The sequence below is a fragment of the Tinamus guttatus genome, unplaced genomic scaffold, assembly GCF_059628265.1.
Source record: "Tinamus guttatus ecotype Peru unplaced genomic scaffold, ASM5962826v1 Tinamus_guttatus_pri_ptg000213l, whole genome shotgun sequence".
NCBI lineage: Eukaryota > Metazoa > Chordata > Aves > Tinamiformes > Tinamidae > Tinamus > Tinamus guttatus.
In genome coordinates this window covers 11,557,732-11,585,347 of record NW_028288747.1, presented here as the reverse complement: position 1 = coordinate 11,585,347, position 27,616 = coordinate 11,557,732, and the positions used below count along the sequence as shown (strand labels likewise).

The window sequence follows — 27,616 nt, the reverse complement described above, 5'->3', positions numbered from 1 at the left end:
AGAAGAAACAGCTGGTGCTCTGGAGAACTTTACAGTGCACATCTACAGTACCACAATAAATTAAAAAAAAGTTCTGCAGATACTGAACTTCTGCTTTTAATCTTAATATGTCATACCACTTATTCAAATAAATTTTACATTTTTATGCTCATTTATTAATCAGACAGATGCATAAGAAAACCTACCAACAACCTTGAGTACACAACAATAACAAACCCTAAACTCTCAGTGTAAAAGATAGGCTGTAATTCAGCCAACTTCAGAGAGGAATCAGCGCTTGGTTATACAGCTAACACTTTCCTTAAAGAGTACACTGCCTCATAAATTGCTGTACTAGTACAAAATACAGACAGGCTTTATTTTATTTATTCTCTCCCACTTAAAGTTTTGCAGCTCAAGTCATAAATGTATTTGTTCAAAAAAGAGAAAATATACCAAGTTAGAAATGTATCAAATCTTATCATTCAAAGGAAAAAGCAAAACAAAACCACCCCAACCAATGTGCTTCCATTTAGTGACATTGAAAAGAAAAGCTGATAGAATAGAAAGATTAACTGAAAGGTTCTAGCAGCTTTATAAACCTGCTTACACAGGAACATCAAGTAGCTATTCTGATTAGGTGATGCAAATTACAGGTTTTCTATTAGCTATTTCTTTATTGTAAGAAGAATATAAGACTTCAGAAGACGACTGCAAGAAATATACTTTAATCACAACATCAAATTAAACAGCCTTCCATTTCCAGAGCAGGTCATAGCACTGTGAAATTCAGAATGTAGTTTGAACAAGGGTATCTTTTAGCATTTTTGACCAATCAGAAGAAATAAGCAGTTCCTATGTCTAATTCTAATTCTATGATTATTTATACTTCTGGTAGCAGAATAAAGATGCTGTAGAAAAACAATTTTGGAAAAGTATCTGTCTAAAATAATTTAAGTACACCAGCTGTTTATAGGATTTCATAGAGATAAAAAATAAGGGTCAAGGGTAAGACTCATTTTATGTAGTAGGTCTAAACAAATAGGTCGTGACATGGCCAACTTCTCCATAGTGGAGAAAAGCTATTTTAACACTTCTCTGTAAGCAGATATCCCTGCTGTTTCAGGATCTGTGATGAGGACTAGGAAGAATATGGTCCCTTATTTGTTAGGCAGGTGGCAACAGCAGGACTTTTGTGGACTCAGTCCTATTTGCAACTGACAGAGCAGATATATGCAAATAGGATAAAAGCAAAACAAAAGGTTAAGGATAGCACACAACAACATAATCCAAGTGGCAAATTAATAAAAGAAGAAATGTATACATTTGCTCATGTAATTTTAGGGCCCCTCAAATGTTTGATGAATTTCATAGTTTCAAAAAATCAGAAAATTTAGAAAATTGTAAATTCTGATGAAAAGACAACCATAACTAATATACTACTAGCACTACTCCATTCTGAAGTCTCCAGCAGTCTCAAATATTCTGCATACTTATATGCAGAATAATTTTACTGAGCTCTGAGTTTGTAAGACAGCTCTTAAAAAAAATCCAACTTACCAAAAAAAACAGTCAAGCATCTTACCTGCTACTTCTCCTTCATTATAATATAGACTCATAGCCTGACAGCTGATCTTCATTTTCACTAGAGTAAAAATTCATTCTATTTTAAGTAAACATGGCTACTCTATTGGATGTATAGAGGAAGAAACTCTTGCAAACCCCTACTCAGCAGAAGTATCTAATAAAGATTAGACCTGTAGTGAAAATCAAAACAGTATTCTTAACATAAATTTGGAGATGAGTTAAAATATACTTTACCTCTCCTGACATGTCAGGTGCCATAGGAATGACTGGCCACAAAGAAGAGTAGATGCCAAAAAACACTACCCAAAGTGCTATGCTGCCCCAGATAGCTATATGGCTGAACTGTTAAAAAAGAGAGAAAGAGACAGACACAGACAAAGAATAATCATCACAGATGTATTACAAATTAGAAAAAGATCTTTGCTGCTTAGTGTTTACTTTGAACGTTGATGTTTTGGGTGAAATTTCCATATTTAGCATTAATTTAATTCTGTTCCTTTAGCCTGATACTTGTTAAAGCAAGATGATACTTTCAGCAACAGCAATAATTGCTAGTGTGTTTTAAACCAATTTAAGTTCAATTACAATCAACTAACGGATATTTGATTCTTCTAATTTAGAGATTACTTTAGGTCTTATACCAAAGTCATCCTTTTCACTATTCACAGAATCACAGAATGCCTGGGGTTGGAAGAGACCTCTAGAGACCACCTGGTCCTACCCCGCTGCTCAAGCAGGGACACCTAGAGCACGTGGCACAGGGTGGCATCCAGGCAGGTTTTGAAGATCTCCAGAGAAGGAGACGCCACAACCTCTCTGGGCAGCCTGTGCCAGGGCTCTGTCACCCTCACAGTAAAGAAGTTGTTCCTCCTATGGAGGTGGAACTTTCTGTGTTTCAACTTGCACCCATTACCCCTCGTCCTGCCAATAGCCACCACGGAGAAGAGCCTGTCCCCATCCTCCCTACAATCACCCCTCAGGTACTTGAACACGTGGATCAAATCTCCTCTCAGTCTTCTCTTCTCCAGACTAAGCAGGCCCAGCTCGCTTAGTCTGTCCTCATACAATAGATGCTCCAGTCCCTTAATCATCTTCATGGCCCTACGCTGGACCCTCTCTAGAAGCTCAATGTCCCTCTTGCACTGGGGAGCCCAGAACTGCACCCAGTACTCCAGGTGCAGCCTCACCTGAGCTGAGCAGAGGGGCAGGATCCCCTCCCTCGACCTGCTGCCAACGCTCCTCCTGATGCAGGCCACGAGGGCACAGTGCTGCCTCATGGTTAACCTGTTGTCAACCAGGACTCCCAAATCCCTCTCCGCAGAGCTGCTATTCAATGCTATATTTGGTCTTTCCACACAGCAATGTACTTAATAATTTACTTAGATATTGTGACTGGCAGACTTTAAAGACATAATATAATAAACAGGAACAAAATAATGATATTTTTATAGCACTTTTGAGAATATGATACGAAATATTTCCTTACCAAAGTCCAGTACGAGGTCTCTAATCCAGCCTTCAAACACACAGTAAGAACTACAAACTGGAAGAAGAAAAAAAAAAAAGAGAAAAAAATAGAGAGAGAAAAATATTGTATTTAGTACATATGGTTTGATTAGTTTAGTTACATATTCAGCAGAATATAGAACACAAAGGTTAATTATTTTTGCTCATTATATTCATTTTCAAGTGTTAATGTTAAAAGCCTAAGTAAGATCTATGTTCTGCGTACCAAACGCACAATGAATACATTTTGATTTTTTTTTCCCCTTTTTTTTCTCTATATTAGTTTTTTTCTTATCTTTATTTATGGCACAATCTCTAAAAACATCACATCATTCTGAGACCAGCAGTAGTTGAAAGTTTATAGTCCTATAGCAGAGACTGGCTGATTTAGGAAAATGCTTATCTCCTTTCTTGTAAATTTACATAAACAATCAAGTTTTCCAATTACTAAAAAATAGTTCCTAGTTTTGTAAGTCAGGTTTTGTTCTGTTTGCAATCTGAAGAACATAAGAAAGACAAAATGGGCCACAAAGACCAAGCGCCATCTATAATAGCTCTGTTTTAGTTTCAGACATCTATGGTTTAAGATCTAGTCTGCTGGCCAAGATGGGGGAGTTTGTCTGTGTTTGAACTTCAGCGAGTCTCAGACACTCAGAAGAAATTTCCTTCAGTTGGAAGGGATATATTTGACGTGTCCTTTATGTTTCGGGCATAGATGGATATAAATCTTCCTAGAAAGCTTTCATTCCAGCTGTAACAGTTTATGCTTTTAATTCTGAAATCTCCTGTTTCAACTAATGCTGCACTATTTAGGATGACAAATTACACCTCTACAGCTCCATTATCCAGAACATGTGTAAAATCTGATTAGCAGATAATTTAAGGTGCTTGATGAGTGTTTTAATTTACCTAGTCTAACCAGTGCTGTATTTGGCCAAGTGGAAAAATGTAGAATTATAGAGGGAAAAAAATATATACCACTTCTCATATGCTACACTTGCTAGCTATTTTTGAGTCAGTCATTAGGAAAAAAAAATCCAACCCACATTCTTTAGGATCACAGTAAGAATTTTCATTGTATAGACAAAATACATACATAGCCCACATATGCACTCTGCTGCAGGTCTCTCTAAAAAGTTACAGATTGCATGAATATCTCATCTCTTTGCACCTTCACTGTTTCCCCTAAAAAAGTTGCCAGATATGCACAGCTGTTTCCTCAAGGATTTGCGTTTTATTGCCCCATTCTCTCCTTGTCCCAAGCTAATGATAGCTCAACAGAATCCAGCCCAGGGAACACAAAATCAAATTGTTATTTCTGTATACACTGTTGAGCTGAAAAGACCTCTTAAGAATGGTCATACAAATATTTTCATGGGACTCTGTTGCTATTTGAAGTTTATGTTCAAAGAGGTAATTAATTCTAGGACATGATATGAATCAGCACACATTCCTGAGTTTGTTTGTGGATCTAAAGAACCTATATTAATTGCTGATTCATTTTTTTAATTTTTTTAAAATTATTTTTATAAGAGAGGGATTCATGGAACTTGATGCCTAGATTAACGATTTTTTTCAAAAGCCTCCTAAAATGGCACCTTGGATAGACAGTTCATTTGGCATACTGAAATGAAAGTATTCTGTTTGGCATAATTTATTGTGTTATGTATCATCTAAAACAGGTTGTTCAGTGACACAGGAATCCCTCTCTGATATTTCTAGGTTACTTCTGGTAAAATCTTTTCTTTTTATTCTTAATGGGCATGCTCCTGAGTGCAGAATTCCTAAATACAGATTAAAAGCAGAAGAAGAAAGGAAAGTTCCTTAACCTGTTACGATTTGGATTTTTCAAGACTATGACTATTTCAAGCATCAGTGCAGACATTTACATGCACATATTTTTTGAAAAGCAGGCTCACGCAAGGAATTCCCATGGTTGAGTATGACCTTACATCTTAATTGCTTGAGTATGACCTTACATCTTAATTTTGCACATGCAACTGAGGTTATTCCATCCATTCTTAATGCAGATCAGTTCATTGTACAGTGGACTGCACAACTGTATGTGACTACTGCTAACAAATATGCTGTGCTTTGCCTTTTATAACAGGCAAGGAGGAAGCGCAAACAGGTTCCTCAGAGAATGTCCTAATGCAGAATTCTTCAATGTGGCCTGAAAGAACCTGCTCAGTGTCTTGGAAAAAGTGACAGAAGAACCATTTTATTTTCACTACTACAGCAGTAAAATAATAATAAAAAAAAGTACAAGAAGGCCTATGGATACTCTGCCCTTTATGCTCTCACAAAGCAGCAAAAAGAACAGACTATATGTTAGCTGACTAGAAACCACTATTTAAAATGATCTCTTAGGCAGCAGATGCCTTTAGTAGCTACACATGCCTACATTCTCAAATAATTACCATTTATTCTAGAATACCTTTATTTCTTTCAGGTATGACGCTTTACTTTTTCCTGATTGAATTAGGAACTAGATTTTGATACAGATTTATATTCACAGCACAGACCCCTTTTCTGGATGAACTTCTTTACTGTCTAGACCAAAAATAAAAAAATAAAGTTTATTTTCCAAGAACAGAAGAAAGGGATGGCAACTCTAATTTTACTTCTGAGAGGGATCTGAGGAAAGCTAAATCTGTCAGGTAAAACTTATATCCAACGAGTGCAAAACTTCTCCATTTCTTATTCTTAAGGCACTCTGCTGAATCAACGCTTCTACATATACAGCTATAAATAAAAACACATCTCTACATAAAATGTAAAGATTGAGTCAATATAAACAAAAATAAATAATCAGCTAATAGAGCACTAGGTAACTATAGCAAAACTTACAGTGTAAACAGTGTTCCCCAGGAGCAGATAATCTGAAGTTCTACCATTGCCAAATACAGTGCCTGGAGAAGAGCATCAATAAAAACATTAAAAAATTTAAATATCCACAATGATAAAATATATATGAACTTTATTTTTGATATTGGACATTTTGTGAGCTTTCTTCTGGATTGTTTACCATCCTCTCAAACATAAGTAGCAGCCAGTGAACTTGCGTTCACGCGCATTTCATGGAAAGTGAGGCTGTTGCCTACTTTGTTTGCCCATCAAAAGTTACCAAGTACAAAATACTCTGCAGAACAGTTTCTCTCTTGAGCATTTCTCCGTGACCTTCTCACAATCTAGTCTCAAACACCAGAACCTTCCTGAAGTTCCAAAACGTTGAGAGATGATCAGAATATCTCTGTGCCCCTTGCACTAGGGCGGACTATTATCAGGGGAACTGAGAGGACTACTACTTTTACAGAAGCTGGGTACACCCTTTCTGTATATTTAAACATTTTCTACAAACCGAAATTGAAACAAAATAAACCCCACCCCTATGACAGCCTCAATACACATAATAATTCCCATTAATTGGAAACACTGCCTTCGGCCTCCTCTAATTATTATGGCTTGCCTCACAAGCCTCTAGTTTCCTTCTGCCTCTCTGGTGCACATAAAACAGGAACAAGAACGGTGACAGGACTGAGCTGTCTAAGATATCCTGGTTTCACTTGTCACAAACCCAGTGATACAGTGGTTTACCAACGGGTCTGTACATCCCCAAAAGGAGAGAAGCTATAGGCACAGGCTATAAGGGCCTTGCAAAAACATGCAAGAGGCAGTAGTGACTGACCTAGCATTTCACAAGTATTCAACATAGTACATTATTATACAGAAGTAGGGTAATTAATCACCAGTCCTTTTTCCTTCCATATGGTTTCTATTTGCTTCAAGTATATTTATATAATTTCATACATATTACATTATATTTCTTGTATTTTTAAACATAATTTAAACATGCCACATTTAAAATAGATTGCATATTCCTCTCTAGCTCTAGAAATGATAACTTAAAATTTAATTCCACAAAACTGTTAGCATTTATCAAGAGTTCTTAAAGTAAATTTAGCATCTTTCAAAATTTTATATGTGTGTATATATATATATATACACACACACACATACACACAGACACATATATATGCTTTATACACTTACCATGCTGGAGGGCTTTTAGTGGAAACCAAAAGAGAATGAATGAGTGGAAGAGGCCATTTAAACAATGAACCCAGAAAACCTAAGGGAAAACAAAACTCCATGAGAACCATTTGCAATAAACTAGCTCTGTGAACCCTGACCTTTCTTTTTATCTGTGGGTTAGATTCACAAAATGTGTTTCTGTCAAGCCACCACTGTGAGGTAATATAACTGACAGGCACTTTATGCCTCTTAGCGCTTCATGGGCCATTTTTGTTTGTTTGTTTTGAAAGAGGTGTAGAACTAGAGTTCTACACATAACTATCTATATATTTCTACATAGAAATAAACTTAAAAGGACAAACACATATAGCTTCCTCAGGTTTCTTCTTACATGCTCCATTCTTTAAGGGCATAACTTCATTATATTTAATGTATAAATAATTCTGATTTCACTTTCAAGTACATACCCACTTAAAAGAAATACCATCTGAGAAGAACAGTATTAACTGTAAACATAGTCATCCTATTAATGCTTTACATGGTATGTTGTACAAAGATAGAAAAAGACGTAATCAGAAATATGTAACTTGTGTCCTTTGGGATAGCAATCATGTTTTCTCATTAAAAACGCTTTTTACAAACACAGCTTTTATTGTAACTAGCTGACAAGTATTACAAGTTTTAAGGTGTTCAAACAATAGAAATTAAGTTGCCTGCCTCACGACATTTTCCACGACGTCTCAAAGCCTTTTGTTAGGATCATATAGCTACACCAGGTTGTAGATCCAATTTACACTCCAGTACTTTGCACATTTGAACTTGTGCTACTCATTAACCTTTGTCTCTCCTTCTTGCTGTGTCATTACCACAAGTTTTTATTTGACAGAAAGCACAGGTGGGTGCAAGAAAAATTAGTTCTACTTTTCCATTTTCCTAACCAATACTTATTGTGACATGTTAATCCTTTAACCTCTGTCATGACCTTGCAACCTTTGATCCTTTTTACCATAACAAACATCTGCATCAACATTCAGGGCAGCAATGTTTCCACTATTCAACCTCTATAGCTGGGAATTTTGTAGACAGTTACCCCATTTCAAGGATTATGTGGGAAGAGCCACAGAATTTCCACTGAAGACAAGAAGACATTTGTGCAATACTGGAAGTTTCGAGAGTTATCATTTTAAACATAACAATTCAGCTACTGTGATGCTTTTCACATATGTTGTTGTATTAAAACTACTGTAACGCAGAAGTGACTATATTAACAGATCATGAAAATTCTCGTATTTGTACAGCACTCACAGTGACACAAGAAGCTGACTGGGACAGTGAGGGAAAAGGTGCAGGAGAAAAAAAATCTCATAGGCTTCAATGAACAAAGATGGTCTAGACAAATAATTCCATAAAAATACTTCAGTTCCGTAACAAAACTGGCACTTCGACATCCGCTACAAACCCTCACATGCTAATTCAATGGTAAATTGAATGTACCTCCAAGTTCGACATAAAATGAAATTACCTGAAACGTCCCAACAATGTTTAGAAAAATCAAATCAGACCATAAAGAACTGTCTTACAAATGTCACCTACATACATAAAATTGCAGATTCAGAAAAGTTTCTTATTTGTTTTTAATAGGGATTATTCTATATCTATAAAAATTGTGTATATTTTATATATTAAGAAGTCCTACTTAGTTCTCCTATTTTTTTAGTTTTTGCAAGACAAATATTGCCAATTTCTATGAACAGTAGCCTCAGTTTTCTTTTGATTCATCCTCACACATTTTAAATATATCAAAGTATTTTTCCCTAAAATTCCAAATGAGATGATGAAATTGAAACTCAAAATTGACAAGGAGTAGTGCTACGTGCTTTCCTCTATAAATCTAATAACAGTTCTAATTGTCCCTTGCAATACTTCTCCACATGCTTTGATAATTCATTTCCATATAATAGTACAAATATATACAGCCTGATGACAGAGAACACTAATCCGTTTTGCCTGCAGAAGACGGTTTTATTAACAGCAGAGAAAAAAAAATGCTCATCTTTTTTCATATTGCTAAAAATGGAAAATATGATTTGTGCCATTCACAGACCATTGGACTACTACAGGAAACAGCAGCAACAAATGCCCACACCACTTTTAAATATGAGAATATGCAGGGCAAAAAAAATCAAAATGGTTACTATTTTGAATTACTATTGCTTTAATTATATTTTGACTTACTTTAGTATTAAAGTCCAGTGCATTTTGAGAAGTCTTGTACAACTCAGGATATTTCAGCATATTTTCTTTTCGGCAAGATCTCTCAAATATTCCAAGAGTTAATGGAGGCATTGCTGTAAACATCTAGTGTATGTATTAAAAAAAAAAAAAAGCATATTGCAAAACTGGAAATGAGAGCACTTGCTTTAAAGCTTGCTTAAGAAACTTACATGAATGAGACAGAAACTGAAAGTAAACAAAGCATCTTACCACATTGTAAAGACCTATACACCATCTTTCAAAAAGAATTTGTCCAGAAAAACCGTTAACAAAAGCAAACCAGATCTGAAAAAGAAGAAATACATTAATCAAATGTCTTGATTTCTTGCAAGGTAAGATATAAGGTAAATATATTTTTCCTCTGCATCACTAAGAGGGGTATTCATAGGTCACATGTACAACACAGTTGGGAATACTCTGGTTGAGAGCTATATAAAAAATAATCCAAAAAGAGCCTATTTTCAGAAGACATGATGGAAAATGTCATCAAAAATGTGAGCAATTTTGTCCAAATATGAAAGCACTTCAGAGAGATAGCTGTTTTCAGAAGGAACTTGATATTCTTCAATTATTCACAAATTATTTAGCTCATTACATTTGAACTGTATTTCAGTCTTAACAAAATATGAATTCTGAGAAAGACATAAGTTTCAGGAAAAAAAACTGTAGATTAAAAGCAGTCATCTACTAATCAGTAGAATCCTCCCAAACTAATGGAATTCATGGAGTAAGCTGTAATTTTGAACTTGGGTCCTTTCTCTTACCTGAAACTCATGGGAAAACGAGGACTCACCAAAGTACTAATTCAATTACAATTCATTTACAATTACAATTCAATTACTTAACATTAACAGCTATACTTTTCACTATTATAACCCACTAGCCTACCAGTTGTAAGACTGTTAAGAGACAGAGTATCTAGAGAATCTTCGAGGTCTAAGCAGAAGCACAGGCTTTCTTTTGCTTGTAAGAAATCTTGGAAGAATTAACTGTATTCAAATGTTTTCAATAAGAACATCAGCAGTTTTAAAAAAATAGCAGCTAAGGAGAAAATAACATATATACATATATATATGTGTGAGTAAGGATAAATACAGCCCTCATCTCAAGTTGGAAAAAGTGAGAAGAGTAGATCACCTTTTAACCCCACTCTTAACCTCTGAACTCTAGAAAATTGCATCCTTAACCTTGATATAAAAACAGAAATATAAACTCTACAGAGCTTACTACAGTATTAATAGCAACAGGAAAGAGCTTCACAGTGGGAAACTGTCTTCATGGACAAATGTTTTTCATCCTGATTATGATAGGCAATGGAGGCTGCTGTAAAACACCTCTCTCTATAAAATATTAGTGTTCAGGGAATATGGTACATAATGATTTAGGAGCAAATTTAGGAAGCTTCTTAGGGAAGGCAGACCCTACTCAAACTGCTCAAATTATTAATCCAGCATCTCAGCATAAAGGAAAGATGACAGGTGTCCTTGAGAAGTGAATCAGACTGTGTAAGTGAGGGAGAAATGAAGATGGAGACTATTTTATAGTCCAATAGAGTTTCCCAATGAAAATAAAGATTTAGATTCATAATCAGTGAAAAATGAGACAGGTTGTAAATGGGGATCCATACATTCCTAATTTTTCAAACTGTGTAACAAAAAGTTGAGCATGCTCACTATCACTTCTGATGTCCATGTTTTAAACTAAACTGAATTCAGCTTGCATACATTAAGCAAACTGATTATGTAGCATATGGACCTTCTATGATTTAACTGTCCCCCTTCTTAGCATAAGTGACAGAACAACAAATCCTAAACTTTATGGTTCACTATTAATCTGAGTATTCCTAAGAAAGTCTCCTTAGGTTTGGATTTATGCATGTTAGGATCTGAATATGATTGTAAGGGTTCTCTAGTTTGTCATATCAGATGAATCAGGAATAAAATGATAAACTTCAGTTATAGACATGAGCAACAGGAAAAGTGTCTAACTTATTAGAAGAATGCAAACACTTGGGGAAAAAAGATACCATATGCAATTTTAGCTATGTAAAACTTGGGAGATAAAAAAAAAGAAACGAGATAGATGTAGGATTAGACAAAAGTAAAAAATATCTGGATTGGAGAGATAAATGTATATTTCAGTACATAATCTCAGGAAACTGGTCCCATACAATAAGTGAGGTCTATGTTTAGATATCTATTGAAATGAAGAGTGGAAAAAGCTTTTAGAGACCACGTCTAGTTTCTTATAAATAGGAGCTTAAACATACAGAAATTGCTGCTACAGAACTTTAACCTGTTCAGCACTAAGAAATCAATGGCCTTTATTTCATATCAAGGCACAAGTGCCTAGGAAAAAAGCTGTGCTTTACATTAAATGGCACCTATCCTATTACTTGTTTGATTAGTACTAAACAGACACTTACATGCAAAAATGCATATATTAAATGAAGATAGATAATTTCATTAGCCTTCGGCAAATAAAAGGAAATGGATTTTAAAGCAACTTCCAGGCAGACTTTTTGTGATGTTATTTTCTGAAGGTGGATTTCTGAAGGCCTTCTCCTGAGGTATGAGCACGTCTGCTGATTAAGCAGCAGCTTACAGATACTCACTGAGCCCGCTGCTCCCATGCCTCATCAGTACAAACCACTGAAAAGGAGTTCGAAACTGGCAGTTGTCCCTTCTAGAGACATTCAGTGATGAATATCTGCCCATTCATCCACAGTATTGGCACGAGCTAATTAACACGTGTCAAAGATTTTCTGAGCTGACAAGGGTTGGGTATATAGGAATTCAAGTAAAGTCATCTCGTCTTTCAGAGAAGGTATATATGATAAAATGCTTGTAGGGGCTATATATGAAATGTAATAATGCACATAAAAATAATGTCTTTGCCCTTCCATCTGCCTCTCTTTTGTATTTTTTAAATTACAAACTCTGTACCTTGTACCTTAAACTTTCTTGCACAAGAGAATACAAATAAGGAGATATTTATTCATGATTTAAGATTTAAATACACAGACTGCACAGGTGACAGTAACATAAAACCAAGAAAAATAAGGCAATATGTCCTAAAGCTGAATTTTGTATTCTTTCCATAACTACAATATACTTAATACTATTTTAAATATTTATTTAGCTATTCATTTAAATGGTATTTAATACCATTTTGCTAAGAGGTTGAAGAACTTAAAAAATACTGATGAAGAGTTACAGCTAACAAATGCATCATGAATTCATGCTTGGTTTTGGAAATGCAGGATTTAAGACTACTGTCATTTTTAAACCAACTGAGGATTTCTAACAGAGCATTTCTTTGCATTGCTTCCTAGACAATAAACTTTTTGATATTACATTGAAATCTACTCACGTGCCTAAAAGCAGCATGGATTACACATTAAAAAGTAAAAGGTGTAGTGCAGGGGTGTGATTGAGCACGTGCATGGAAAACACAAAATATTTCTTCCGAACAGCAACAGCCTAAACATGCAGTTCTGCAGTGGTCTGAAATGGGCATTCAGTTTGCAAACTGGACAGTTGCAGAGAGCAGTTCAACAAACTGCTTAAGCACATACATTTCTTGGCAAATTTAAGACTATTTACAGCTGTATCCCTTAGGTACTGTAACATGTTACAGATAAGTATTAATAAGCTAGTAGTATGATGCAATGCAAATATTCAGTACTAATGTAACACTCATATTCACTAGGTATTTGTACATGAGCAAAAGTAACAAAATCAGACTATAAGATTAATCAGCTTATTATACAGAAAGATTCAGGCCAATAAGCGTTTACTGTAAAGATCACATATATTAACCAAAAGCTCAAAATAAATGCTTAAAGCTTTCAAAAAGTAAAATTACCTCAATAATATAAAGGACTATATTCTTGTAGAAACAGTATAAGATGCATTTAGCTACTCTGTTATAGTTCCAGGCACCATGAACCAACAACAAGTTCTTCAAATACTTGAACTGCAAACAAGAGAAAGCACATACTTAGAACACGGACGTATTGATATTACAAGTAATTTAATAGCAGATTAATGATTTACAGTGTTGTAATTTACCTGAGCAATTGAGTAATCTGAAGAATTAGCAGCCTGTAGACCTTCATTCCCACTAATACCAACACCAACATGTGCTGTTTGTATCATACTAACGTCATTTGCTCCATCACCAATGGCTAGAGTTACTACCTTAACTTGTTTTTTAACCATTTCTACAACTTCAGATTTTTGAAGTGGAGATACCCTAAACGGCAAAAGAAAGCAAAAGGTTTAATATAGGAATTTAAAATGAACGTACTTTTAAAACAAACTTTGTTCTGCTACAAGTTATTAAAAATAAGCCAATTAACATCCCAGTCGTTGACAACTTTTTGTTATTGCCCTTTAAGTTATATGAAAAAACACATTTCTTAGTAAGTTTAATGCAAATATTGAATTTAAGTAAGATGGGAGACACACATGTCAAACATCATCTCCATGCACAGGCCTGCTGTGATCTCGTAATAGACCCCTAAAATGGAAAAATGGATGAAATCCCACCCAGCAACGTGAGATTTTCCCTGTAGTGCCAAAGGTCAGTGCTTGGATGATAAAGGGATGCTCATACCATAACCTAGTTGTTTCAGGTTTGAAAAACAAACAAATTCAGCATTATTACAGCACCCATGCAGCCACAGAGATTTCTTCTGATCGTGCTCTAGGTGTCCCTGCTTGAGCAGGGGTGGGACTAGATGATCACTAGAGGTCAATTCCAACCTTAACCATCCTGTGATCCTGCAAGTTCAAGGTCCCAAAGGACTACTCTCATGAGTAGGTGAGTTCTGAGAGACTTCAGGATACTTGAAAAATATACCATCAAAATTGATTCCTGAAGGGCAGGTTCTTTCCAGTTTGAAGAACTCCAGCTAAAAGAATTTTACCAAATCAAGTAAGTTAATGTAACAAAATCACTGTCCTATCTGATCCTTTTGATAGGATCTGAAAAGTGTGCTAATGATAGCAATAAAAAAAACCCAAACACCTACAAAAGAAAAGAAAAATCTTTCCAACTATATACATTAGTCATATTATTAGTCAACAGAAACTCCTGGCATTATAGGATGCTCCTTTCTCCTCGCTGAACACTGTCATTACAGCCAAGGCTAAAGCATCTGCTTCTCTTGACATTGGCCGCTCTGGTAAGCTACAGTTCACTGCTCTTTATAGGAAATCAACTGCTTCTCTAGAGAAAAGGATCTCTTCCCACCTTGACATATGAACTTTCTCATCACCATTCTTCCTCCTGGCCCACAAAAGGCCAAAACACAACAAAATCTCTTTCAAACTAAAAAATGAAAATAAGTTAAATTCTCCACATACAATTAAGTTTCTTGGTTTATGAACAATGATGCACCAATTACCTTAATGAAGCATTATTACCTAATTACAATTACCTTCATTAACGGCAATGTTTGGCCTTCACTTTCTAACTACCTGTAACCTCTACCATTGCTAATAGGACATACAACAACAAGCAATTACATGTCTGGCTGAAGCTAATGGTGATTCCAAACATCTTCCACTCTGCTTGTATGAAAAAAAAGAAAAAACAACTGGTTGATATTTTATTTGCTGAGAGATAACAAAATCCAATGTTCACAGGACAGACAGGCTATAAACTTAGGGAAAAAGAAAAAAAAAAGAAAACTTTCCTTAGAATTGACACTGAGACTGATGACTGATTTCTTTTTTATTTCTTTAAAAAAAATAAAAGCAAGAGAGCAGAGCAGTGAAAAAGCTCAGAGAAAAAAAAAGAGACTACAAAACCTCTGACATCACACTTCATTTTATTACCTCTCTTCTACTTCTTTTATTGACAAAATCCAAGTAACAAAGGTGTGAGAAAATCAAAACACGGAGAGCAAAAGGAGAAACAGTCTTGAAAATGGCTCTTATTTCTGAAAACCCACAATAGTTTTCCATGATAGGAAAACACTTCCCCACTAAAACAGAGGCTATTTAATCTTTCTAATCCAAGAATAATCATGACGACTCTGAAATACACCACACCTATTGGTTTATGCCATTAGTCCATAACGCCAAAATAATTCTTTTCCTACGGAAATTAATGATATGTGATCTGATTCAGTTTGTCACAGAAGAAATACAAAGCAATAGTATGAAGCACATTGTTCATTAAAAAAAAAGCTTTTTCTTTTTTTCCCCTAGTGAATGTGATTATTTTTCATTTTGTCTACCTTATGAAATTACAGAGAGAAAAAAAAAAAGTAGATGATGTCAAAACACTGCATACGCTACTGAGTTAATGAGTTCCCAGTAATGGTGATGGGCTCTCTTTCCTTGGCCATGGTGACAGTGGGACAGTCTTGCTAAACAAAACTGGGAGCCTGGCATCTTCATGTCCTGGCATCTTCTAATTCCTCCTGGGACACATCCTTATACCTATAATCCAGTTTTCTAATCTTTCTCTCCATGTGCCGAGGACACTTACTCACAATCCACCTGACAGCGATGACTGTTCAGCTGAAAACATCCCCCAATGCCTATCCTGTGCCAACGAAGTAAAACTTCTTAAACTTCGACTGCAATCAGTCAAAAAGAGGTTAGGTAAAGTCTAACTGTATGATCTTCCAAAGCAAAAAAAGAAAGAAATGAAAAATAATACAGACTTTGGATTGAAGGTCTCTATCTAGATACTTTATTCAGCAGCCTGTGCAATAAATCTTAAAAATTTTGAAAATAGTCCTGTACATTTTTATGCAGAAATTGAGTTGACAGCTCCTAGGCAAAGCCCTTTGAAAGAATTTCCATGGTCCAAGTATATTAAGAAGTTTTTCTATGATCAAAAGATTATATATGTTATATATCTTATTTGAACACTGCTTGATGAGATATCGAGACTAGCCACAGCCAGCTTTTACAGAAGATCCCTGACTTGAGAACTGAAATAATATATAAAAAACTAATATTCTGAGATTCCAAAAAAAAAAGTTCCAAAATGATGTTTCTCTCTGACACAATAGGATTTTTATAATTATGATGACGAAGCACTTCCTGTGTCTACCCAGCAATGAAAAAAAGTGGAAAGCTCATTTTAAAAATGGTTTATTTTTTATCTATTTAACTTTCAAGGAACAATAGGTTATTTCCCTTTTGGACAATATTATTGGGGCAGTTGGAAGATGACACTTATTTTCAAGACCACATGAAAGCAAAATACATACTGGATACTGGATACCTTCAAATTTATAGTGAAAGCTAAAAAAAGTACCTTCCGTTCACTTTGGTCACACTAAGCTGTATGTTTTTTTACTACAGAATCATCAGTTTAACATTCTTTATACACATATTCCTTGGAAGCCAATATAGGGCTGGAATTCAGCTAGTCTAAGTCTTTAAGCCAAACATCTGCTTGGAATTAATAGCATATGCAGATTTTTTGAAGTGAAAAGTCTACTGAATGTTTGTCAGCTTCATCTGTGTTATGGCTACTCTTAGGAGGGGTTCACTGGCAATAAATGCTTCTGAACAAATGAATACAATCCGAAAACGTCAAAGAAAATGATGTAATTTGTAGTTATAGAACCAAGGAGTGCTTAAAAGTGTTTACTGCCTTTATTTGGATGGAAGAATTCTGTATCTTTATTTTCTAAAGGGATAGTGTTGTCAGACGGATAAGTGATTTGCATTATTAACTAAAATTGTCTTTCTGTGTCTTTGACCAGGAGAAAAGATTAAAACATATATTAAAAATGATAACATTTAAAGATGAAGAATTAACAGAAAAAAAAAAAACTTTGGTATAATTTTGGCTTTTGAAAAGCAAGCGATACTTTTCAAAAATCCACATGTGCTAACATAAGGAGTGTTACAAGTAAATATTTTAGTTTTAAACCTGCAGCCAATTTTTAAAATATGTCAGAGCATATCCCTCGACAATTATTGAAACTGGCTGACCTAAATAGATTTTGGAAATGTAGAAACGGCAGGCAGAATGTTACTAGAACAGAAACTCTGATTTTGTACTTTCTGTTGTTTAGCCACAGAAAACCTACCAATAAAACTATTTGTACACATATCCTAAAATGGTTCTACCTTAATAAAAACTTGTACTGTTTCTTTATACAGCATGAAACGTAGCTCTGAGTTAAGGAAACCGAGGAGAGAAGCAGGGATTTCAAAACAGCAGCTCTCCACATATCCACTGCCTGTTACTTACTCTGCTGAGCAGAACTGGAACTGGCAGAATGCGCGCAGAGCTCCTGCTTGCCCCTGTGACTGTCCTAAGGTCTGATGTCACAACATGGAAGTGATTAAAACGGTGTTTATTCATCACACAAGTTCCAGTGTAAGATTTTAGCTGGAAAGAGACCTCCATGCTGGAGCATGGCCACAAAGCTAAACCTTAAAAATCAAGGCCAAAAACTGTTCTCCCCTTCTTTTGCAAGACAGAAAAATTTCCATTTTAATGTGCAGATCCATTTTGAACATATTACTTCTTCAGAAGGATGTTTTTACCTTAGTGAAACATTCTAAACTCTATACCTGAACTGAAAGTGAAAACTTTTTCTTTGTTGTTGTTTTAAAGGAAAAGCAGACAGTCTATTTATTTTCAAGTTCCCACACCTGCATGAAATGTCCCTTTACTTTCAGATACTGAAGTAATAGGCAAAGAGATACTTATATAATTTATTAAAGAAAATTTAAATTTGGTAAGAAACGGTGCTAAATTCTCTGAATTACTTTATTCTTTTACAAGATCCAGCCTGACTTTCCTTTTCATAGATTCTTCTTCTAAAGCAATTACAATCAGGTCATGTGAAGAAAAGTGGAATTAGATGCAACATTATAAGACAAACATGCCTAAAAATTACAGTACGACAATAATTGTGAGAATTTGAGTCTATGATACTATTTATTATTGATAAACAGCAAGCTATGAAATAGAGTTTGAATGGCTTATATTTATTTTTCCAGGTCTAATATAGGAAACAACTTAGTAAACAAAATAGTAAAATTAACTCGAGAACATTAATTGGATATTCTTGCTACAGACTCCCTAGACACTAATGAAAATAACAGTCATTTCCACAGTTGTGGAATTTTTGAATGCTTTTCTAACAAGGGTGTCCTACTTGAGTTAATAATGACAAATCTTTATCATTATAAAACCATAAACAGTCACTCAGCAGAAGACCAAATTCAGTCATTGACTTTTGCTTTTTGACTGCTCAGTCACTTGGGTTTGGCAACTTGTTTAAACAACAGCAGGAGCAGTTCTTGTTTATCTAGCTAATAGTTCTGCAAATCCTTTTTCTTTTTCTTGCAATCAAGTGTATGTGATATGCTGCAGAGGAGATGTTTGCTGTTTCTATGTTTAGAGCCACATCAAAAATACAAATAAGCTATCAATTTCACAGTAATGACGTATTCTTTAAAATAAATCTGGAAGTATGAAAAGACCGGCAAAAAGACTAGAACTGTTTTCATATTTTGCATATTTGGAGTGCATGCATCCATTTTTCTTTGATCTGGGAAAAGTTTCCTTTAAACACCTGATTGTTTTGTAAGAAGCCCAGAACAATAAAGAATAAATAAAGAAGCTATTTCCATCAACTTCAGGAAGGAAAAGTATCACTTAGAATGACATCTTTTACATTTTTTGTATTACTTATACAGTGTAATCCATGCTTTATAGAAAAGGCACAGACATAAATGCTTTCCTGAAGAGGGAGCTCTGCAAAAGACTCTGGAGATGCCAACACCTGCAGATAACTGTACTGCCAATTTAAGGTTTATATAAATGTCTGAGACTATCTTTGTTAGACAACAATTGATTTTTGTAGTATGTACAACCTGAATTATTTTGACAGGTACCCACCTGTTTCATTCTTCACTAGACAAATATTTCGCTTGAACATTTCAGAATTTTAACTAATATAGATTTTTTATTTCATGCTTGGAAGACATAGATGCATATACGTATTTGCCTACTTAGAATTAGAAAATATATTATTAAAACCTGTAGAGAAAGAAAAATGTAAGTCTTACCTGCAACAAATAACAGCTTTACATGACAAAGCCAAATCCAGGAAATACTGTCTCACTCCAAATGTCAAAGCATACTTCAGGGATTTACCATCAATGATAAGAGCAAAATCATTTTCCTTCCTTAAAGCATCACCAAGAGTACTGCAGTGATGGCTAAGAGTCTCTCTGGTTCCCTATTGCACATAAAATTGTAAGAGTTGATTATTTTTAATTCCTACTATTGCTATTTTTAAATCCAATAATATTTTCAATTTGATCAGAAACATCTGCCTTCACCTTTTTAAGGAAATTACCTTCTGATTATTCTATCAGATTTATCAAATATATAGTATCAAATAATAATATCATAAAAATATTTTCAATAGATGTGCTAGTAGAAACCACAGTATTGCTATAACACTCTGCCAAAAAAAAAAAAAGAAAAAAAGTTCAGAAGTCGTGGTACTTTTAATGCTCTCTAAATAGCAACAATAGCTGCCTAAATGACTGCTAACAGATGTTACTGAAGTATGTTTTTTACATACCTATCTGAGGGAAAATTCACATATAAATACCCAAAGAAATATTTTTGTTCATTGTTAGGATAAGCCAACATCAATCATATGCTATAGAAAAGACTGTATTTCATATTTTTTCAGCTGCAATGGAGAGTTTGAATCACACCTGCACAAATTGCTATTCTGTGATCCAGTGCTAAGAGCTTTTGATTATAGTCAGTGGCCAATACCTTCCCTTTGATTTTATGCAGCAGGATTTTTTAATCAGCTTTGGAGAGGTCACTCATATCTAGCTAGTTACAGCAAAGTTCTACCATACAATGTCATGAGAAGAGCAGGAAGAACAAGTAACTGGTCATATTTCTTTTTCTGTAAATGGCATTTATACAGCTATAGCCATCCTTTTCTTCTGCAGTATTTTTCCTTCACATATCAGCACAGAGTAAGTCAAGTTTAACTTCGGAGTTTTCTACAGAAACTTTCTGTACAGGAAATATGTCAGTTGGAGAAAGGCTTTCCTTTTAAAGTTCATCTAAGGCTCCTTCAGAAAGTGGTTAACAGGAGCTCTATTTTTCTCTTCACAGAATTTCTTACAACTTACATTTCTGCATTTGCTTATTGCAAATTTATGCATTTGGTTATTTGCTCATGCATTTGCTTATCTAAAAAAAAAATCCCCACAAAGACCTGTAGATTGGTGGTTTCAATCTTAATTTGTAGGTAAGTGTTCTGCTTACAATTTCAGTTGTTTCACCACATAATAACAATTTTTTTTATATATATACTAAGAAGTCCCTAAGAAATACCATTAGAAGAAACTTACAATTAGTTTGTGTTCTGTAAGCATGTGGAGTTTCTAGCTCTTTGCCTAGAAGATGGCACTACTACTAATTCTTGCATTTTGGAATCTGTTCCATTATTGTTCTGAAGTTACTTCAGTATTTGAAGTAGCTAAATAACACAATGTTTCATTTTGGATTGAAAGCTTCGTAGGTTTTACTTACATCCAGGGAGCCTTCATTTATAACAATTAGTCCCATGTTCTTTCTCAAAAGTTTACAGGAGTGACCTGTTTTAAAAAAAAAAGTTTTCAAAATCCGCTCAACAAAATCTTTTACAATGTAACAAAGCATTTCTTTTCTACAAGAGAACTATGGGCAGAATTAAAAACAAACTGTCCTAACTGAAATGAATGATTAAAAAAATTATTGTATATCATTAAATTCCTATTTAAACTACTCTCTTGTGTGAGGGAGTGCCCATTCTGCATGCATGTGTGTAGGTCTAAGTGTTAGCAACTGGGTCAGATCACAAGTTCGAGGGTCCTTGTGTGCAACTGGCACAAGGTATATGAGTGAGAATGGTGCCATCAGTAGTACCACACTAGCTGGCATGTAGCTTAAGTGCCATAGGAGAGAGGCATCTGAGTGTGTATCCTTAAGTGAGATGACAGGGAGTTGGCTACAGGGGAGATGAGAAGAGACCCTGCCACCTGGGCCAGCTCCTGGACGGACCACGCATTGAAGGGCAGCTACAGGAGGGATCACAGTATGGATGGGCAGGCACGTCCACGCGTTGTATGTGAGGGGGTCTACACCAGCAGCAGGAGTGGGGCTGTGGGCCTCCTCGGGAGCTACATGTCCAGATACCAGCAACCGGGGAGACTGGGGATCCTTGGCCAGGTACCAGGGAGAGTGAGTGTATTAGCCCAGCTCCTGGGTCAATGTACATGTATGTGTATGTTCCACTGATGGATCCTCCTCCAGATCTGCCAGAAAGGAAAACAGGACAAGGCCACTGGTGCTATATGTGTCTGAGCAAGTGCTGAGCACACTTGACTGAACTGCCCTGTGGAGGCTGGCTGTGCACATATGTAAATATTCATAGTATATGTGTGGCTGTGTGTTTTTTGGCCAGGAATACATTCTCAGCCTTGCTACGTGAAGGCATGGAGCTGCAGCATCCTTGTGTCTGCCAGGCTCCTGCATTTGCCTCCTCCAAACAGTATGGCACATACTAATGAAGCAGAGGGCCTAGACAGCTAAATATTCACTGCTACTCCTAATAAACTGAAGATAATGGTATTATATACATTACCTTAACCATAAAGTCACTAAGAAAATTAACTGCGTTGTGTACAGACAGAAATTTCCTTAAGATTAAAAAGTAATAATAACAACAACAACAATAATAAAGAGATTTGTATTACCAAAAAGTCTCAGAGCACTGATTTAGATTGGTGTATAAGTGTTGATATTCCCTTATGAAAATAATCTTAAATTTCACATTCTGTCTTCCCATATTACTATTTAACTAACTCAAATGGTAATACAGCTATATGTTGTCAGGATTTCTTTTTTTTGTGTGTGAACAAAAAGAAACCTCTCATTGATGATAAAGTTTATAACACTTTAATGTACAACTTGCATTCTTTGCTTAGCTTTAGTTGACATTATGATCCCTGAATAATGTCTTTTCTGAAAGCAAAAAAAAAAACACAAAAAGAAAACTAAGAATACTTAGATTTTCTTAACATTATTCCCTCTCACTGCCCAAAAACAGTGTATTCTTCATGATTTTAGATGCAACAAAAAGCACAAAGGCCTTTTTTTTCTTTCCTCTCTGGGATAATGTGAACTTTTGTATTGTTACTGTTGTAATGGAGGAATAATGAAGTTAATATTTAAATTATAAAATGACATTTAATAGTATTATTTTTACAACATACCAATGAGTTTGGACAACAGTTTTATTCTAACAAGATCTATAATCAGGCAAGAAAACTGTAAAAAAAAAAAAAAAGGCAAATTTAATACCAATGTTAATAGCAGTCTCTTGCTTGTCCCCAGTAAGTATCCAAATTTTGATGTCTGCTTTCATGAGCGTCTCTATAGTTTCAGGCACTTTGTCCTGTAGTTTATCTTCAATCGCTGTTGCTCCAAGCAGCTGAAGATTCTGTGAACACAGAGTATACATGACAATTCAGGAATCAGACTTGGTATCAAATAATGAAGATCTTACAGGCTGTTCTCATGAGCTTTCTTTTAAATATCTATTTGGTTTGATAAACTATACAGCATGAACACTACAACCTCACCAAATTATTCACCAGATCAATGGCTTCTTTGGAAATAGCTACCTTTTCTTGAGAGGAAACTTCTTGATTTGAAGTAGTATACTAAGAAGTATATTAATTACAGTCTCTCTCACTTGTAATAACTTCTTTTCACCTTTTAAAAACTGTTCTTTTACCTTAGAGATTATCAGTTTGATTATGTTTGGTTTTAGCTTCCCATACATCAAGCCTACACAGTTTTTCTGAACACAGCCATTTTAATATTTCACATTTCTATTAACTTTAAAACTATCTAACTCCTAACACCAGCACTGTAAAGCTAACTGTGTGCAATGCCTCTAGCTGTATGGCCTGAATACTACAATGCTGAAGGAGTACTAATACTAGCAGTAAATTTTGTCAATACAAATATATGGCTAGCAAGGTAGCCATGCCATTAAAAAAGGTATGTAGTTTCTCATCTTATTTCTGTCTGGATAGATTACACATTTAGTAGGAAGCCTGCTCCCCAGCCCCTAGAAGGGGTACATACTTTTTCAATTAGCTCATAGCTCTCCTCAAGTTTGAGCGCTCTGTTCTGTATAGCTGTGGAAGCCCGGTGATAGACATTTAACCACTCTCGATAGTCACTTTCTGAAATTTCAGCCACAGCAAAACACAGAGTTCGTAAACCTAAGGCAAAAAGAGATACAAACATGATTCAATATTTGTCAGCCTCTTTCTTAATACGCTTGCAACAAGCAACTACTAAATACTATTTGTTCTGTATTTATTCTATTTATTCTTTATTTTGTGTATGCTTATGCCTGATTTTCAAGTTACAGTTTCATGCCCTGAAGAACTTTGTTTCACGTATATAAAGGAAAAAATGTAATAAAATTTTCGCAACAGTTTGTCAATGTAGATGAATGTAATACAGGTGATGCACTTAAGGGGAGGAAAAAAGGAATTTTGTATAATTTTAAAATTATCTCAAACTGTAAACTATGCAAATATGAAGATGATAAAGAGCTCAGTGTGTATGCAATATCAGCGTTTTTTATTCTTTACTTATTTTTTTTTAATTCAGAGTGTAATTTTTTTTTTAGTTTTAATTTTAAGAAAATTCTTTTTATTTTAACTGAAAAAAACTTCCAAAATAAAAAATGGAAAACAAAGTATCTGCCTGCTTTAATAACAACACAGAAAAATAAATAAACTTGCTCTATTTATCCAAGTAACATTTATCCAAGTAACAAGTAGCATTAACATTCGAGCTTAATAAATGCTTAAATATAGATGCCAGCCATGCTAACCACTTCATTTTTGAACAACACATCAAGAACATGCAGCAAATGCCAAGGACATACTGTACTGCCACATAAAAGGATACACAGCAGAAACTCTGAAACATCATCAGCTGCAATTTAAATCTGATGCAGAAATAAATACCAATTTCTTTAATCGATTCCAGAGAGAGATGGACTTGAAAAATTTTTAAGATTGAATTTAATGCTTTTGAAGGGTTAGCAAGTGACTCTTTTGAAGAATAAACCTTTTTATCTGATGAGGAGAAAAGTACAGAAAGCACTTGAACAAACTTCTCAACACTAATATATACATACACTGGTTATAAGATAGAGTAGAAATCTTCACTTTTTTGTGTTGATTCAGTCCAGCCTGAGCTTAGAAAATACAGTATTGGCTATATCACTGATTTAATGAGAATAGTAATTAAGAACTGGATTGAAAATCTTGTACCAATTCACAAAGAGTAACAGATATTAATCTACTTTTGCCTTTTCTTCAGTCACATATCTAGTCTGTAACCCAAAATAAATATTATCTTTTCTTTGATTGATCCTGGTCAGGCCTTTAAAACCTGAAACTGTCCAATCAGTTCAGATAACTAGATTCTTGAGTCCAAAAAACATATCTGAGGCTTCATGCTGCTGTGCTATCAGTCAAATTCATTTGCTTTTAGCTCTGCTTATAGTTTCTTCTCCAAGAAATTTATTATAACTTTGATATTCTGTAAGATTAAATGAGACTAAGCAAATGTTTCCTGCAGAGATCTTGATTTGGTCAGACCACAGATCTCAGTTACCAAAAGGTAAGGATCCTATTTTAGGAGGAAATGCATCCTTTATCATTAAAAGTAAAAAAAAGTTAAAAGTTAAATTTTAAGTGTAAGGTTATTTCTGAATACACATCAATGGTATTTGTAACATCCTAATAACAGTGTGTTAAAAAATTGAACAGGTAAAAAGATCCGTAACTATCATTAATGCTGCTTCCAACTATTCCCTCCATCATTTAGAACTTTATGGTACTTCACAGTACCCCTCTCCAATCCTTGCCATGCCCCCTTATCACACGTGAAGGAAGATGTTAAGAACAGAGCTGCAAGAGCTGTGTTGCACAGAAACCCTCCTAGAGTTACACCTGCCCTTTGGCCGTTTCCTTCTGTGCAACATCCCTTCTTGCATGAGGGAGATGAAAGCCACCAGGGAAAGTGAAATCTTCACATAATCAAAGAACTGTGCAATGTATTTACTCTTTGAAAAAAATACCAAAAAAAAAAAAAAAAAAAAAAGCCTCTGCTTTTTTCGGATATGAAGTTATTACTCAGACTTCTTGGGAAAAGAACAGCAGTTTTAGGAAAGCATTACTAAAACATTGTAAGTTTTAGACTTAATGCAAATAAGACATTACAACAATATAAAACCACAAAAATAAAAAGTTAAATAAAAATTGAATTTCAGATTTATACTGAATAATATTACTCACCTTCTGTAGCAAACTGCTCTAGATGTTTTAAGGTGATTTCTTTGTATTTTGAACTCTCAGCAAGACGGTCATAAATTACAGTATCCTATAACACAAATAAAATGAACTTGAAACAATTTACTAGAGTAAATGAGTTCTGTTGGGCTGACAATGCAAATTATCCAGGAAAAATGGTAGAAAAATATGCGGCATTGTATTGATTTATTTTGTTACCAAAAAAGAGTAGAAGTGAGTTTCTTTCAGGGGAAGGAAAGGGCATTCTAAGCCCTCACATCATACAAATTTACAATTTCTGCTAACAGGCTTTTTTTTTCTTTTTTTTTCCTCCTACAGTTGTTGCAATTATTTCTTATCATATCGAAGAGCATTCGTTCTTCCTTTGCCTTGCCATGTGAATTTTTTTGTTTCCTAAAATGTTATCTTTCTCTTTACTACTAAGGCAACAAGTTAAAGATTTTTGTGGCCAGCTTGCATATACAGAATACTAATAATGACTTTTTTGATATTTACAATCATCTTCAGTTTTTAATATCACCCAAGAATTGGATCACCCTACCCCCCCAAACTTGAGCTTAGATACGGAACAAGAATGAATGAGCAACTCTACCACTCCTAGATACACTGTGATCAAAATATCTTCTTCCCACAGATCCTTTTTGTATCCAGAAAAAGTTCTGGCATAACAGCAACGGTAAATCACAATTCCCATCTAGTCATTTGTGCAAGATTACTATTCCCATCTAGTCATTTCTGTCCAGCTGCTTGGGCAAACAAATAATCAATTAACCTAATCCTTCAACTATTTTATTGAAGTACAAAAGAAAACAACTAGTAGTAAGTACAGAGGTGCTTGTCAAAGTACAAAGAATAGGTCTGACTTACTTGAATGGCAGTGAATAAAAAATGGCATAAACAACTACATAATAAAATCAAGTAAATCAAAAAGGCATTTCCTTCTCTCCATTTTCAATGTTAGGACTACAGCTATAATAAATTTTGCTTTTGTATCTATGTCAGTAGCATACATACATTGATACAATGAAAATACAATAAAACTTACAGCTCCTTTGCAGTACAGTCTTAACTTTCCTGTTGGGGTGCGAACTATCACTGACATTCTCTTCCTAGTGCTGAAAGAGAAATAAGTGCCCCTTTATGTGTATATAGTTCATAAATATTTATATTTGCAAGCATTTTTATCTTGGAATATTGATTTGTATATCAAAGCAATAAATCAGACATATATATTCTGAAGGATGTTCTTTAGGTGACTGGGATGGAAAATGGTTTTAGTGTCAAATATTTAGAATTAATGTAGTGACTGCTTGTAGGCATTTTTCCTCTGAAAGTGTATTTCAGAACCTTCATCTAAACACTGTCCACTGTTCCTGAAAAAAAAAACATTTCAAATGTTCCTAACTGAGATCACAAATAGTTAATTCATTTCTTTCTCCGTTTCACCTCTAGTCTAAGAAATCTCAGATAAGCCGAATTCCCAAACCTTTGGACAGTGCTCCGTTGGAGATCTGCTATGAGACCAGAAGAGAAATTCAGATGGTCTAAATTGCACATATACTCTCTGAACAAAAGCAAGCCTAAGATAAATCCTCTTTAATTTCTGGCATAATGATATAGTCTGTAACTACTACCATTTTAATACACTAATACACTCACCTGGAAAGTTCCTTTTAATTATGGAGGAAATGTAGTTTATACAAATCCTAAATAAATGTAATTATATACACACACATACGCGTCGTTAACAGGTAAATCCTCAACAACTTTGCAATGCCAGAAGACTGCAAATGCAAAGACTGAAAATTGAGCTA

The 27,616-nt window shown here is 34.8% G+C and overlaps 1 protein-coding gene across 6 annotated transcripts in view; it reads right to left on the bottom strand.

Moving 5' to 3' along the window:
- The window catches only part of ATP8A1 (ATPase phospholipid transporting 8A1), an 87,275-nt gene that overhangs the window by 15,596 nt on the left and 44,063 nt on the right, over nt 1–27,616 (bottom strand). For all 6 annotated transcript variants that reach the window (XM_088524753.1, XM_088524755.1, XM_088524752.1 and 3 more), the window contains 14 exons: nt 26,848–26,917; nt 25,788–25,872; nt 23,551–23,690; nt 22,759–22,897; nt 20,947–21,011; nt 19,446–19,618; nt 13,455–13,638; nt 13,249–13,359; nt 9,592–9,666; nt 9,343–9,465; nt 7,126–7,204; nt 5,923–5,984; nt 3,053–3,109; nt 1,801–1,908 (listed from right to left, as the gene is read on the bottom strand). In XM_088524753.1, coding sequence (XP_088380879.1) covers nt 1,801–1,908; nt 3,053–3,109; nt 5,923–5,984; nt 7,126–7,204; nt 9,343–9,465; nt 9,592–9,666; nt 13,249–13,359; nt 13,455–13,638; nt 19,446–19,618; nt 20,947–21,011; nt 22,759–22,897; nt 23,551–23,690; nt 25,788–25,872; nt 26,848–26,917 — 1,471 coding nt within the window. The remainder of the gene's footprint in view (nt 1–1,800; nt 1,909–3,052; nt 3,110–5,922; nt 5,985–7,125; nt 7,205–9,342; nt 9,466–9,591; nt 9,667–13,248; nt 13,360–13,454; nt 13,639–19,445; nt 19,619–20,946; nt 21,012–22,758; nt 22,898–23,550; nt 23,691–25,787; nt 25,873–26,847; nt 26,918–27,616) is intronic.